Here is a 14,210-nt window from a genome sequence, read left to right on the forward strand (position 1 = left end):
CACACGGCTCCATTTCCTGAGCCCACCATCCACCCCAGCTAGCACTGCTCCTGTGGAGGACCCAGGAGAACATTCTCCCCAGGCGTGCCAGGAGGGCCAGGCTCAGGGCACCCCCAGGAGTCAAGGCAGGTGAAGCTGGGTCTGAGCCTGGCCCGGGCAAACCCTCCAGGCAAAGCAGTGGGCCTCTTTGTCCACAGGGTCCTGACCAAACCTTGAGCCCCCAGTCTTACCTGTGAGTTGGTTGCAAAGATCCTCTTCAACCATAGGTTTTCCGAGTCTGCCCCACCCCCTGTCCAGCCACAGCCTAGCTGGAGAGGTTGGGAGAGAACCTCCCAGCTCTGCCGTTCTGATCCTCCGATGGACAGCCCGCCAGCCCAGCTCCCCGCCTGCACCTCCTTGCTGGTTAGTGGAGTGAGGTGGCCAGACTCCCTGCCCAGGCGCTGCGGGTGGTGGGTGGGGCCTGACCGATGCCCTTTCATCATTGCACTGCTTGCCAGGGGCGCACAGTAGTGCAACAGGGAAAGAGTGTCAGGCAGGCCTGCCAGCGCCTCTCCCGGTGGTCGGCCTGGATCTGAGACCCGGAATGCAGGCCCACTGGGGCGGGGCCTCTGCCTGGGGGAAGGGTGCCCTCTGACCCCAGAGGCCCAGGCCTGGCCAGGATCTCAAGTTTCCATGGAGAAGGGAGCTCGCTGGGCAGGGGGGAGGGGAGGGCGTGCAGGTCCGGGGGCCCGGCCTGGGGAAGGGAAGTGGCAGTGTGGGGGAAGGGGTCTCCAAGGCTGGTCCCGGATGCTTTGACAATATCATTGCACTGCTCCTCAAAGCACAGTAGTGCAACCTCGTCAGAGCACCTGCGGCCAGCAGGAGGGACTCCCACCCTCCCCCCATACACGCAGGGCGGGAAGCAAGCACAAGTGGGTGGGGCTAGGGGCCCATTCCTAGACAGCAGGGCGCGGAGGGGATCTCACCGGGGGGCTGCCGTCCCTGGAGTTCTCAGGACCCCCAGGGGAGCCAGACCTTCCCCGGTACCCTCCGGAGAGCCGTGGGTATGCGACCCCAGACAGAGGGCCGGCTCCAGCACCTGAGCGGAGCGGACCGTGGGTAGGGCGCACACACAAAGGAGAGGGGCCCGCGCTCCAGTGCGGTCAGAAACCCACTGGCGCCTGAGGCGGGGGTGGGTGGATACAGCCTGACAACCCTGAGCCCTTGCCCGGCCCGAGCCTCGGAGAAAAGAAGGGTGACCCCCCCCTCAACTCCGGGCCGGCGCGCCCCCGCCAACTCAGGCCCCCGTCCCAGGCCCCTGGCTCCTGGCCCCCAACTTGGGCCCCTCATTCTGTCCCGGGAGACTCCCTGCCCGGCGGCCCAGAGAAAAGAGGGACGAGGGGGCTCCCCGGCACTCTGTGGTTCCCTGCTCAGAGGGGGCCGCCCGGGGTGTTGGGCTGCGCCCCTCCACACCAACCCCTCCGGCGGGAGAGGGCCGCCCTGTCCCGCGCCCCCACCTCGGACCCGGCTACTCACGCGGAGGACGCCCCTTCCTCCCCCCGGGCCGCGGCAGGTCTCGGGAGGTGGCGGCGAGAGGTCCGGGCGGCCGTCCGCCCGAGCCGCCCCCCAGGACCACCCCGCACCTCGTGGCGCCCTCCGGCCGCCGGCTCCATCTTTAACCCGCTGACAGGCGGCGGCCCGGCCCCCGGCTCCTTAGCATAGCGCCGCGCCCATTGGCCGGCGCCGGCGAAGGCTCCTCCCCGCGCGCGCTCGTTGGCTGGGGCCTGAGCGATTTCAAAATAGCCTGCGGGCCCTGATTGGTCGCGCGCGGGCCGAGGCTTCGGCTCCGCGGTTTTAACAATGAGTTCTGCGAACACTGCCTCCCCATTCATAACTTATCAAAGGGAACTTTGCCCGCCTTTTCGCAGCTCCAGTCTCCGCGAGTTTTCATCGCCGCCTGGGCGAGGCGCTTGGAAGCCCGGTGGGGGGCGCCGGGCGCGCGGCCAGACCCGCTGCGGAGGGGGCTGTGACCGGAGGAAAATGTCCCGACCCGCGCGCGCGCGCGCGCTCAAGCCAACGCCGGCGCGGCTGCAGGCCGCCCCGTCTGGCATACTGGGATTGCTCCCGGTGCCTCCCCGGTGGCGTGCTCGGCTGCGGTGGGCTTCGTGGCTGGGGTAACCCCCTCCCCGCTCAACCCCACCGCATCGCCGGACTTGAACCGAATGAGATCTGTCTGAAACCACCGGGCGGGCCTGGGCTATGTGCGGGACAAGGTCTTGGAGCCCACCTCCACCACCGCCCCCTCCCCCGGAGCCTTGCGGATCCGTGGAAGGCACAGGGAAGGGGGCGCCACTCGGGTCCCTGCGTGATCTTGGATAAGCAGTCATTCAGTGCTTCCCGGGGGACTGATGACCCGGGAGGATGGACATAGCGCCGCCGGCCCTCACAGAGCTGCAGCGTGTGTGTGTTGGAGAGGGTAGTATTTAGGCTACTGCGCATCTGGGCCCCCTCCTCTTTTATTCGCTCAGTCCAGAGCCTGAGAGCAAATGTTTCGGAAGGCAGACAGAGCTGGGTTTGCATCTTTAGCAACCTCAGTAAACCTCCTCTGAAAAATTAAGACGATAATTGAACGTGCTGTGCTTCATAGATTCGTTGCTGGGAGCAGATGAGACGCTGTGTAAATCGCTGACCCAGTGCCTGGCACTTAGTTTTCAATAAACGAGAGATCGGCTGCTGCTGCGGTTTTAATTTTTGGTCTTGTCCTGCATTCCGCCTGCGGCCACCTCACCTGCTCTCACAGCTTCAGCCTCGATTTCCGAGGATTCTTCCCGTGCACTGTTGGAGTCCGCTATTAACTAACACTCCTCACTTGTGTGTGTGTTGTGGCAGGGCGGTAACAGAGGCAGAAGTGGGCTCTCACAGCCCAGAGGACCGCCCCTGGGACTTTCAGTGTGGTCCACACTGCAGGCGCCCACACCCCGTTAGCACTCACCTCTATGGAAAGGATGCTCACCGCCAGTGCCTGAGGGCTTCGTTCTGGCTGCAGAATCCAGGGCAAGTGGGAAGGGCTGCAGAGGGACACCCCCAGCGCCCCGCAGCCCTCAGCCAGTGAGAGAAGGTACCCTGGTTGGATAAGTGCCCCCCACTTGCATGTTCTACCAGCTGCCTTTCGGGTTCCTCTCAGCCCCACTCCTTCCCCAGTGTTTCCTGGGATCACTTCCCAACAAACTGCCTGCACGCCTGTCTCAGGTCAGGTGAGCAGTGGGAGAGAAGTGGAGGGTAGTAAAGGATGCTCAAAAGGTCGGAGCAGAGCAGGACCTCCTGGGGGAAGGGACAGGGGAGTAAAGGGGGTAATCATGACCCTCCCTCCGCTCAGGTTTCACAACTGGCTAGAGCTTTTCTCTCATGCCCTAAGGCCAACTGACTTCTCAGAAGTCAGGTGCTCACTCTCCTCCAAGGCCCTTCCCACTGGTTGCCACCCCTGGCCTCTCCTTGGGCTCTTCCTCTCCTGCCGGAAAGTGGCACCCTCTAACCCCAGCAGCTCAAGTCCTTCAGCTTGTAATCTCTGCCATCACCTCTAGAGGGCACCCACGCACCAGCAAAACTGCTATTACCGTCCTCTGTCAAGGGCCAGCCGATTTATTGTTCCTTCAAGTTTCAACCCTTTGACAGCTCAAAGTGTGACTCTTCTTCCAGGAAGCCTTCTCAGATGTCTGCAAGCAGCAGTCCTCTGTGGTTATCTTCCCTTGCAATATCTTTTGAAGTTCTGTTAGGGCTTCCAGGGTTTGGGGCTAGCTGAGCATGTGGGGTGCCAATCTGCACGGAGACGAATCCTGCGATGTGAATCTCCACCAGATGGGCAGAGTCCCGGCCCAGTGCTTGGTCAAAGGCAAGGGTCCAGACTGTCGCAACTGCCAGGGGAAGGGTGTCAGGAGGAAGGGACGCCCTTCAAGGGATGAGGGACTGGCCAGCTTGTGCCCATCCCAACTGGTAGGGAGCAGGGCTCCTGCAATCTGCTGAGACCCCAGCCCTTATCAGGAAGGTTCATGGAGCTCGAGGGCTGGAGCATATCAGGCCATCTGAGGGTGGGGGAGGGGGCTGTGATGGCCCTGGGAAGTGTTGAGAGCGCACAGAAGAGCATCAGAGAGGTCTGGACGGGTTCAGCTACCAGCTGTGCTGGAGACAGAGCTTTCACACTGAGGAAGAGATGCTGAGTGGGACCAGCTGGCAGCTTCGGGTCAGCCCCAGGCTCACGGTTAAGTGCGACCACAGACCAACATTCTTTAATCATAAAGGCACTTGAGAACCCCTACAAAGCCAAAGTCTCCCCCGAGAGTCGTCTGCAGACAACACCCCCCGCTGCCCTCCACCCACTGGTCCACAGCACTCAGAGCTCATCGTGGCCCCCAGGGGCCTCTGGGCTGGGCTTGATGAAGATGCCTTCCATGGCCTTCCACTTATTGTGGGCGCTGGCACTGGCCATGCCATGCACCTCATGCTGCCCCCGGATTGGGCTCCCGTACTGCTCGCCAGTGACCGACAGGAACACGGAGGTGCCCACGTGCTGGAAGCGCACGGCGGCCTCCCGCTCCCAGTGCTGCCCTGAGCAGCGCACCGTCCACAGGTCCAGGTCGTCCCCCTCGCCGTCCTCCCCAAAGGCGCTCACCTCCTGTGGGGGCAGACGGGGTGAGGACAGTGGTCGCGACGAAGGGAGCCCTGAGTCCCCTGTGGGCACCTGCCTGGCAGTGGCACTCACTTCCCCGTACGTCTCCCTGAGACTCAGCTTCCACAGCTGCCAACTGGGACCACCCCCCCCCAGCCCCGAGTCCCCCCAACACGGGTTCTTCAAACACATGCACACCCCGTCTCACCTGCCTGGGTGGCGACCACTGGCCCCCAAGGAGTCAAGACCTCCCCGCCTCCCTCCTCCTCCAGTTCCTTCTGTCCTAAACCCTCTGACCTGCACTCAGCATCCTGTCTGCCTCTCAGCCTGACAGCCAAGGCTCTATTATCTCATCCTTTTCTTTGGATAAGCCCCCAACCACCCTCTGTTCCAGCCCCACCGCCCTCCCAGTTCTGATGAACTCGCACACAGGCTCTTGCCCAGGCCTGGGAAGACGCCCATCTCCTCCCTGGATTCCTCCTCATCCTTCCAGGGCCGGCCTGAGTGCCTCCTCGCCGCGGAGTTTCCCATTCTCTACCGCAACAGCTGAGTGGATCCCCCTCCTGGGTCCAGCTCCCGCCCAGGAGTGGAGCTCTCCAGCCAGACGGCTCTTCCAGCTGTGTCCCTGCGGAGCTGAGGGCTCCAGGGGGTAGGCGCCGGTGGGGGTCATCTCTCTGTCCCCAGAGTGGGCGCCGGGCAAACGCTTGTAACTTGACGCTCCCATTTCACAGAGAAAAGCTGGGGCTCTGAGCAGGTGCCCAGGCCCCGCGCTCACAAGCCAGGGGCGCTCACCTGGTTGTTGGTCAGCGGCGACGGGAAGTGGTGCGTGTGCAGGTTCTTGCCGGTGAGCACGTGCGTCAGCCTCACCGCTTGCCCGCAGCGCACCGGGGACCCGCGCGGACACTCGCCCTCCGTGCCGCCGCGGATCCGCCAGTAGCTGTTGGCGTCGTCGGACGCCTCCACACCGGTCACCGACTGCTGGCCGCTGCCTGGGGACGACACCCCATCCCCGGGGTGGCCGTCAACTTGGCAACGCCGACCCTCGCCCCGGACAACCTCCGCTTTCCCGACGACCTCGACCCTGGGACCCAACGGCTCCCCAAGGCGCTCCCCGCCCCCCGCCCGCCTCTGGTCGCACTCCCAGGTCCGCCGCTCCGAACGGCGTACCGACCGCGCCCTCGAAACTTCCGGCCTCCTGCCCTGAGGACCCCCAGCCCGCTGCCCCGCGGGGACCCAGCGCCCAGCCCGCCGTCGGGCGGCCCCGGCCCCGGCCCGCGCACCGGATCCGTATTTGATGTCGTGCGAGTGCAGCCGCACCCGGTGCTGCGTGTTGAACAGCTTCAGCACCGACCCGCAGGTCACGAGCCCCGCGTCGCTCTTGGCGGCACGGCCCCCCGACAGCGAGAGGGCCAGCAGTATACCCAGCAGCGCCGGGCCCGCAGCTCGACCGCTGCCCGCGCTCCACATCGCCCCGGCCGGGGTCCGGCGACTCGGCCCGCGGTCGCTTCCGTCTCCGCCGCCGGCCAATCCGGACTCTGACAGGGCCCGCCGCAGCAGCCAATCGCCGGCCTGCACGGCGCTCCGCCTCTGCTGCCATTGGGTCCGCGCCGGAGAGACCCGCCCCCAGCTTCGGCGAGCGGCGGCTGGGAGGGCCCTGGCGACACGAGGAACGTTTTGACTGGTCCACGCCTCCGAGGGCTGACCAATGAGGATCCAGGGGAGGCCCAGGCGGCTCCCAGCCGCGGGAGTGCTGGATGCCAGGCGGCTGCCGGCTAGGGCGCCGCTCTAGCGCCCGCCGGGCTCAGTAACCCAGTTCACCCGATCACCTTGATCCCAGATCCCCTGGCCCTCAGTGATGGTGTCCCCCTCGGACCCCGGGTCCACAGCTGCAGGGGCTTGAGGTTGCTCGACTACTAGATTATGTGGTCACGAGTGGACACATGCTCCTTCAGTTCCTGGACCTAATCCTCCAGTCGCTCGACCACTGCCCCCTGACATTGGGTCACATTTAGTGTCCCTGGACCCTGGAGGGTCTGAATTCCCTGGGCCCTTCCTGGGCAGAATCTCATGGTCACTAGGCCACTGGGCAGCACAGGGCAGCAGGGAGCTGTGATATAGAGGCTAGCAGTCATCAGAAAACCCTGAGCTGCCTTGGGAACCCGGAGCCCTGGGAGACCAAATGACTGCGAACCAAGCCTGGGTGACTGTGTGTCCCAGGCTGGGGACTCACTGCCTTCTCAGAGAGCTGTCTGCTCAGTCCTGTAAGGCGGGAAACTTACACGGCTGTTTATTTATTCATTCGTGGAATATTCTTACCTTGACTTCTAGGCCCTTCAGTTCAGCCCAGCCCAGGAAACGGCTGACTGCTCAGCACTTGGGGCACCAGCAAAGCAGGGAGAAAAAAAAAAAAAAAGTCTGTGTTTGATTAAATCATCCAGACATCCAGAATTTAGAATTCAGAAAATCCAGGATAGATTCATTTAAATTACAGCAATGGATTAGTTTTCGGTTTTCATATTCCCCCTGACTCGGTGCTCATCAGCGTGTGGGCTGTTAGTTGCCTGACCAGGGATCAAACCCACGCCCCCTGCGGTGGAAGTGTGGTCGTAACCACTGGACCACCGGGGAAGTCCCAGTTTTCAGGCTGAACATTGTCTTTATTTGGAATTCCATGTAGGACCAGGTGCCTTGATCTTTTCAACAACTCAGTGTCTAAAATGCTGTCTGCCCTGGATTTAGTAGACCCTGTCTTGGAGGCGCCTCCAACCCAGGCAGAGGGGCTAGAGTGCAATCCAGACACACCAACAAACATCTCAAATGTAGTATGACCAGACCAGAACTTGCAGCCTCTTTCCCACTGCTTCGACCCTAGGCTTCTGATTTTGAGTAATGCCACCCCTGTTCACAAATTCACAAGCTCTTCAAGCCCCAAACTGGGGACTCATCTTTGATTCCTCTCTTCACCACACCCCTCCCATCTACCCCAACGCATCTTGATGGCTCTGACTCCGAACAGCTTGGAAGGCATGTCTCCTGAGTCCCCGTCAGCACCCTAAACCAACGTACCCCATGTCCCCCTCCAGATATCTACCACACCGCTGAGATTTCCCTGCTACTGAGGCCCCTCCCAAGACATTCTCCACCCAAGAAAGTGGTTTTTCTTAAAAAGCATAAATCAGGTCACATGAGGTGCCTGCTGAAAGCTGCCAACGGCTTCCCATTGTGTTGGGACCAGACGACGGTGAGGACACAGCAGGTAATCTCCCCGCAAGGTGAAGACAGTGTCCAAAGACCAGTGCAGGCCATCCCTGGCAGTGCAGTGGTTATGACTCCTGCTGCTTCTGCAGGGGGTGTGGCTTTGATCCCTGGTCAGGGAGCTAAAATCCCACAGCCCCCCCAAAAAAGCACATCGACTCCAGAACTGCTGCTTGGAATAAAGAGCTGTCTGCTGATCCAAGAGCAGCAGAGACCCCAGGGATAGAGTCAGGGAAGCCAACGTGCCTCTCCCTGAGGCCCTGGAGCTGCAGGGGCAGGGTCAGGGTGAGGATGCCAGGTTAGCCCTAGGAAGGCAGAGGGGAGGAGGGTGCTGAGCTGGGGATACAGGATGGCCAGAAGCTCTGGGAGGGCCTTGGACGTGAGACCCTCCAACCAGGGTACCAGCCGAGTCCACAGACCCTTCGAGAGAGAGAGCTGTCCTGTTCTGCCCAGGGCCCCTACGGAAGGGGCAGCCAGTCCACAGCCTGACCGACCAGCAGAGGGCCTGTGTGTCCTGGCAGAGCCGCCCCTCTCTGGAAGGGGAAGCAATAATCCCAGGGGCAGTGTGTGGGTGGAGACAATGAGTCCTAAGAGGCTTCCCTGGTGGCTCAGCTGGTAAACAATCTGCCCGCAATGCGGGAGACCTGGGTTCAATCCCTGGGTTGGGAAGGTTGCCTGGAGAGGAGAACAGCTGGCCACTCCAGTATTCTGGCCTGGAGCATCCCATGGACTGTTTAGTTCATGGGGCCGCAAAGAGTCGGACAGGACTGAGCGACTTTCACTTTTGTTCTTTCTCAAGAGGTTTGAAGAGCCAGGAAGATTCAGACTGGGGCAGAGAAGAGCCAGGAGCAGAGCCAAGGAGGTCACAGGGCTCAGGGCACTGGCAGCTGCCCAGGAGGCCGGGCTCAGCCCACCGGAGGGTCTGGGTGGGGGGCAGAGGTGGATGTGTGGAAGGACATCTGAGATCTCTGACAGGAAAACCGTGCTGCATCAACACAAGCTTTATTTTTCCTGTTGGCTCCCACGAGAGGCTCAGCGAAGCTCCTTGTGGGTACCAGCCATTCTGACCTCTGCTCGGGCAGGGCAGGTGCAACAGCAGTGGTCAGCGGTGGCAGGAGGAGTGGGCCATGGAGTGTGTGGTGAGGCCGCATGGGGCCTCACAAGGGGTCACTGGGGCCTGCCCCGGAGCCTGCCATGGGGGAGCTGATTGTGGCCTCCCCTGGAGGCTCCTGGGAGCTCTGGGGCTGGTCTTCATCTCCAAAGAAGTCTTCCTCCTCGTCCTCCTCCTGTTCATCTTCCTCCTCCTCCTGTTCATCCTCCTCCTCCTCCTCTTCATCCTCCTCCTCTTCATCCTCCTCCTCCATGCTCTGCCGGTCCTCCATGTCCACTGTCTGTTCGGACGGATGGGAGGCCACGCCGGCCTTGGTGGGGGACAGGATCCGCTTGGCCTCTGGGGGCCTGGAGTGCTCCTGTGGGGGATGTGGCCGGGAGCCCTTGGGCCTCGTGTCGAGGCGGGAGGGCCCCGTGGGCTTATCCCGGATCCTGTGGCCCCTGGTGGAGACCTCGGAGGGCGTGGCGGGGGTCCCCACGCCTCGCCGGGGGGTGCTGTGCTGGGAGATCGGTCGGTCGGGGGCCCGGAACACCAGCCGGGACGAGCGCTGGCTGGACTCGGCCTCCTCCAGCTGGCGCAGCAGGCAGTGCCAGTCGACCGTGGAGGACAGGCGGACGTGTGAGCCCTTCACCTTCTTGAAGCCCAGGTAGAGGTCCATGAGCACCTCGGTGACCGGGAAGGAGATGAAGCCCAGCTGGTCAGCGAGGCTCTTCTCAAAGCTGTACTTGTGGACGAGCAGGGACACGGCCTGATCCTTCAGGTAGTCGATGAGCTCCTCATGCCAAGGGTTGGAGAGCTGGGACACGCTGCTGGACCTGGACAGGATGGAGGGCAGCGGCTTCTTCTTGCTGAACTTGCAGCCGGGGCTCTGCGCAGGAGTCGGGGGAGGGTGAGGGAGACAGGTCATCCATCCCTGCCTGCCCTCTGGCTTCCCTCCCACCCAGAGCATCCTCCGCAGCACCCACACGGCACATCGCCCGCTCCACACTGGGTGTGGCCTCACCAGGTCGGCTCCACTGGCCCATTGGAGAGCTGGGCTGGGGTCCCATGTGCCGACCCACCCTGGTCAGTCAGGCCCAGGGCCAGGACACTGACCTCAGTCCCCATGTAGTCAAAAGGGGGTCTGCACGACCCTCACCCAGGCCGGGGTTCAGAGGAGGGAAGCGTGCCTGAACCCCGATGGGGTGAAAGCAGGCTGGGGGCCACGCAGAGGAGCCGCCAGGGTGAGGCCACCCACGTCCTCTCTCCACACTCTGCCCGAGGACCGCCCTCTCAGCCTGCAGACTCGCTTGGAGAGTCCCACCCTGGACGGCAGGACCACAGCGGGTAGGCCTCAGACACAGGGCCCTACTCTGGGCTCAGGCTGCTGTCCGCAAGGGACAGGACCTTCCCCTTCTGGGAGGGCCTCCGAGACTCACGTACAAACCTTAAAAAAAAAAAAAATACCCAGAATAAAAAATAGCCTTTATTCATCTTTGACAACACGTGGCAGTGGCTAGGACCAGACTCTGAGCTCACTCGTTAGCTCACAGCCCCCCACCCCACCCCCGGCTCAGGTGGTGCCCCCAAGGGCCTGGCAAGAAACCTGGCTCCTTTTTCAGTAACAGTAGTGGTGGCTAGGAGCGGTGGCGATAGGACCCCTTCCACTGCAGCCCTGGCCCCAAGACCCCAGGCCCCAATCTGGAGGAGGTCACCTCCCGCTCCGGCAGGACCCGAGATGGAGAGGGGCCCCTGAGCGCAGAGGGGTGGGGTGACAGCGCCGAGAAGGGGTTCGAAGACGAGGGGTGGGGAGAGGCCAGCGGAACCAAGGCCCGGGGGGCGCTGCGGGTCAGCCTGAAGGGCGCCTCCGCCACCTCCCAGGGCGCGGGCGCGGCGAGGTGCGGGCTCTGCCAGGGCTGGGCCCGCGAGCTCAGGGGCTCCGAGGCGGGAATGGACGGTTTCTGTACTCTGGGGTCCCGGTCCAGCCCCTCCTGCTTGGGGAGGGATGGAGAAACCTTGGGCTCTTCAGTGTCTGTCACCTCAAGCCGGAACCTGGTGGCCACTTGAGGGCTTGGCACGGGAGAGCCACCTTCCTTGGCCTTGGCGCGACCCTTGTGCTGGCTCTTCTTTTGCTCGGTCCGGGGGCTGGAGGCCGTGGTGGGCGGTGACTCGTAGAGCTCCTCCCCGTCCGTGGGCGTGGCCACCTTGGAGTCGGACTCCCGGGCGGTCTCCCATTCCGACGGGAAGAGCGGGCCGCCGTCGCGGCGGCGGGCGCCGCTGAGCTTCTCTACGGCCCGGTTGACCACGTTCTGCAGGGCGGGGAAGAGGTGGTGCTCGGCCAGGAAGTCCAGCGTCCGATGGGGCTCGCGGAGCGTAGAGTAGCCAGGCAGCTCAAACGACGCCGGCTGGCTCAGCAGGGATCTCATCTCCTTGTTCAGCTGCCGCCTGAGGAAGCCCAGCTCGCGCTCCGTGGGCCCAAGCTCTGACGATTCGTGCGTGTCCCAGCTCGAGCCCAGCGGGCCTGAGAACCACGACAGGGGCTGCTCTACGGTCCACTGGGTGCTGCTCTGGCTGTCCAGCGAGTCCCACAGCAGCGAGTCCCCGTGGGAGGAGGCCTGCCCCAGGCCTCTCTGCAGAGAGAAGGGGAACCCTCAGAGATGTCCGCGGGCGGCCAAGCAAGGCCTGGTGCTGGGCTCCCGGCTGGGGTCAGCCCCGCACCCCCCCCCCACCGGGTCCGCAGCCCCTGACCTCACCCCTCGGTTCTCCAGCTGCAGCAGCCGTTTGAGGCTCTTCTCCAGCAGGAGTTGGTCCGTCACGGGTGGCAGTCGGCCCAGGCCCTGGGAGCCCAGGTCGCTGTCCCGGCTGTGGCAGCCCGGCCAGTCGGCGGCTGTGCAGCTGCTGCGGGAGTCGGACATGGAGCTAGAGCGGGAGGGGTAATTGTTGGGGCGTCCCACGCAGAGGCCGGGCCGGGCGCGGTGCCGGCGGAGGGTGCTGAGGCTGGGCCGGGCCCGCGCCCGGCGCCCGCCCCTCGGCACCTCCACGGGGTCCTGCACCTCCACCAGCGGCACTCCCGCCTCGGTCTTCACGGTGGCCATGCGCTCCGTTGCCTCCTCCACCACCGTCTGCAGGCTTTCCAGCACCTGACCCTCGACAAGGAAATCCAGGAAGCTCCTAAAGGGTCGAGGGCCCTGACGGTTTCTGCAGCGGCCTGAACTGCCAGAGGGGTCATGCGAGGAAGGCGGGTGTGGCCTGTGGCCCGGCTTGGAGGCGTGGCCCATTTCCGAGAACAGTGACTTCTTAGGTGGCTGCACCTGAGCAGACAGGCATGTCAGGGTGGGCAAGGATGCCCCATGGCGGGGGAAGGTGTTCCCGGGGGTCCTCCTAGGGCACCAGGAGCTGGGTGGGGACTGGGCAATAAAATGAACGGGGTTTTGGAGCCAGGCAGCTCAGGCTCTGGACCCTGGCTCTGCCAGCTTCAGGCACGATGCCCTCTCTTGAGGTCCCTCTCTTGCAGAATGGGGGTCCGTTCAGGGTGGCCCTGAAGCTTCCCTGACGTGTACGCTTCACATACACAAGATGTGGCTGGGCAGTCTGAAAGCCCGCTTGTGCCCTCACCCAGGGCATGACTGGGCAACCACGAAACCTCTCGGCACTGCCCCACTGCCGGTCTCCTCAGACCACCTGCGGTCCTGAGCCCTGTGCGCCCCATAGCGGCTGCTGCATCTCCAGCCAGAGGCCCTCAGGAGACTCTGTTCTCACTCTGGGGTCCTCCCAGGCCCCTGGGGGTCGGGGGGGGGGCACAGGGAAAGAGACTGACAGAGGTGACCAGGGCCCCGCAGGGCGGCGGCGGAGTGCTGAAGACAACAGGTCACTATGCGGCCCAGAGAGGACATCCGTGGGGGATGAGAAACGGGGGGCGGGGGGAGCGGGGGGGCTGTGGGCTACTGGGGAACACGGTGGGTTCCCCACTTACCCGGGCCACGTAGGTAGGGTGGCCGGCCTCATCGTCCGCCAGGTAGCCCGAATGGTGGCGGCAGCTGGCCATGGTGCCGATGGCCGGGCCCGCTGGCCTCCTCCTCTCTCTTCGGTTGCGCGGTGAAACCGCGGATTCCTGTCTGCGCCGGGCGGGGATATGGCATGAGTGTGCCCCCCGCCCTCCATGGGTCGGTGTCCCCGTCAGTCCGTGGACCGCTGGTCCCCGGCTTTCTGCACCCCGCGTCCTTCACAGGTCCGGCAGGTCCTCTGCTCGGAGCCCCTGCGCGTCTCAGCCACGTCCGTGTCCAGAGTCATCTCTTAGCCCTGTTGCGCCCGCCCTCCGTCCTCCTGGCCCCGGCGTCCGACCCGGGCCCCCGGCAACCCACTCACCAAGCCGGTGACCCCTGGGCTCGCGCTCCGCTGCGGTCCGAGCCCTCCGCAGGGCGTCCGAGCAGCTCGGGGCCGCCCGGGGGCCTTTTCATTTGCATCCCGCGTCCTGATTGGCCTGCGCCACGCCGCTCGCTCGCCGGCTCCCGCGGCACAATGGTTGGGGCGGGGCCCGCGGGGCCCCTCCCTCAGGCTCCGGCTTTGGCCCGCCCACATTCCTAGTCGGCGCTGGAGACCCTGCTTGGAGGGGGAGCCTGAGAGACGGAGCCACCGCCTGCCCCCCAGGTGACACAAGCACCTTCCTCGGCTTCTCTCTGGTCCCTGAGTTGTCCTGGGCTCCTGCTCGCAGACTGTCCTCCACTCGCCCAGTGTGGACATCCCAGCTTCTGTCCCTGGCGGACTGGAAGGAATCCCGCCTCTTAAATCACAGATCAGCATCAACTCCCAGCTCCGGGGTTTCCCGCGGGGGCAACTCAACCCCTCTAGTCGCCTGCTCCGTCTCCGTAAGTGGAGCTGAGTGACTTTTCACACGGGTTTGGAGATGAAGTTAATCTTCCTACAACACTGGCACTCTTATAAAACCTGTAAATCTTGCCCTCCTCTCTCTCTCCTACCTGTCTGCCCCAAGGCTGTTCCTAATGCAATCCATCCAGGTGTCACCTCCTAGGAGAAGCCTTCCCAGAAGGCTCGTCCCCCCAACCAAATGACCACAAACCCCATCCCACACTTTGCCACACCATGTGGTTAATGGACTATCAGTTCATGCTCCCTGGAGTTAGGAATTGTGGTTCTCACCCCTATTCTATGATCTTTCTAATATCAGTAGGTGCTCAATAAATGTGAATTTCATCCTTCCAATCG

General features: G+C 63.5%; 2 protein-coding genes across 2 annotated transcripts; both read right to left on the reverse strand.

The window, feature by feature from the left end:
- Positions 1–4,235: 4,235 nt before the first annotated feature.
- SDF2L1 (stromal cell derived factor 2 like 1) lies at positions 4,236–6,157 on the reverse strand. The gene is made up of 3 exons (XM_086349123.1): positions 5,923–6,157; positions 5,435–5,631; positions 4,236–4,648 (listed from the first exon to the last, which is right to left on the reverse strand). Exons 1-3 carry the CDS (start codon positions 6,107–6,109, stop codon positions 4,367–4,369), a joined length of 666 nt encoding a protein of 221 aa, XP_086205249.1. The 5' UTR covers positions 6,110–6,157; the 3' UTR covers positions 4,236–4,366.
- Positions 6,158–8,883: 2,726 nt separating this feature from the next.
- CCDC116 (coiled-coil domain containing 116) lies at positions 8,884–13,285 on the reverse strand. Its single transcript, XM_086349126.1, has 5 exons — positions 12,961–13,285; positions 11,741–12,298; positions 10,748–11,617; positions 10,516–10,533; positions 8,884–9,861 (listed from the first exon to the last, which is right to left on the reverse strand). The coding sequence occupies exons 1-5, from the start codon at positions 13,030–13,032 to the stop codon at positions 9,055–9,057; spliced, it is 2,325 nt and encodes a 774-aa protein (XP_086205252.1). The 5' UTR covers positions 13,033–13,285; the 3' UTR covers positions 8,884–9,054.
- Between the last annotated feature and the right edge of the window lie 925 nt (positions 13,286–14,210).

The sequence above is a fragment of the Bos grunniens genome, chromosome 17 (genome assembly GCF_055505025.1).
Source record: "Bos grunniens cultivar Pamir isolate PY7600 chromosome 17, Bosgru_T2T1.0, whole genome shotgun sequence".
NCBI classification, from domain to species: Eukaryota; Metazoa; Chordata; class Mammalia; order Artiodactyla; family Bovidae; genus Bos; species Bos grunniens.

What these genes read in the sequence shown, in the direction of transcription:
- SDF2L1 (XM_086349123.1), bottom strand. Translation starts at nt 6,109, where the DNA reads ATGTGGAGCGCGGGCAGCGGTCGAGCTGCGGGCCCGGCGCTGCTGGGT. An exon ending in CGACATCAAATACGGATCCG is followed by an intron (nt 5,632 to 5,922) that starts GTGCGCGGGCCG and finishes TGTCGTCCCCAG; the next exon opens with GCAGCGGCCAGCAGTCGGTG. An exon ending in CGCCGCTGACCAACAACCAG is followed by an intron (nt 4,649 to 5,434) that starts GTGAGCGCCCCT and finishes CTGCCCCCACAG; the next exon opens with GAGGTGAGCGCCTTTGGGGA.
- CCDC116 (XM_086349126.1), bottom strand. Translation starts at nt 13,032, where the DNA reads ATGGCCAGCTGCCGCCACCATTCGGGCTACCTGGCGGACGATGAGGCC. An exon ending in ACCCTACCTACGTGGCCCGG is followed by an intron (nt 12,299 to 12,960) that starts GTAAGTGGGGAA and finishes CTGTCTGCTCAG; the next exon opens with GTGCAGCCACCTAAGAAGTC. An exon ending in TGCAGCTGGAGAACCGAGGG is followed by an intron (nt 11,618 to 11,740) that starts GTGAGGTCAGGG and finishes TTCTCTCTGCAG; the next exon opens with AGAGGCCTGGGGCAGGCCTC.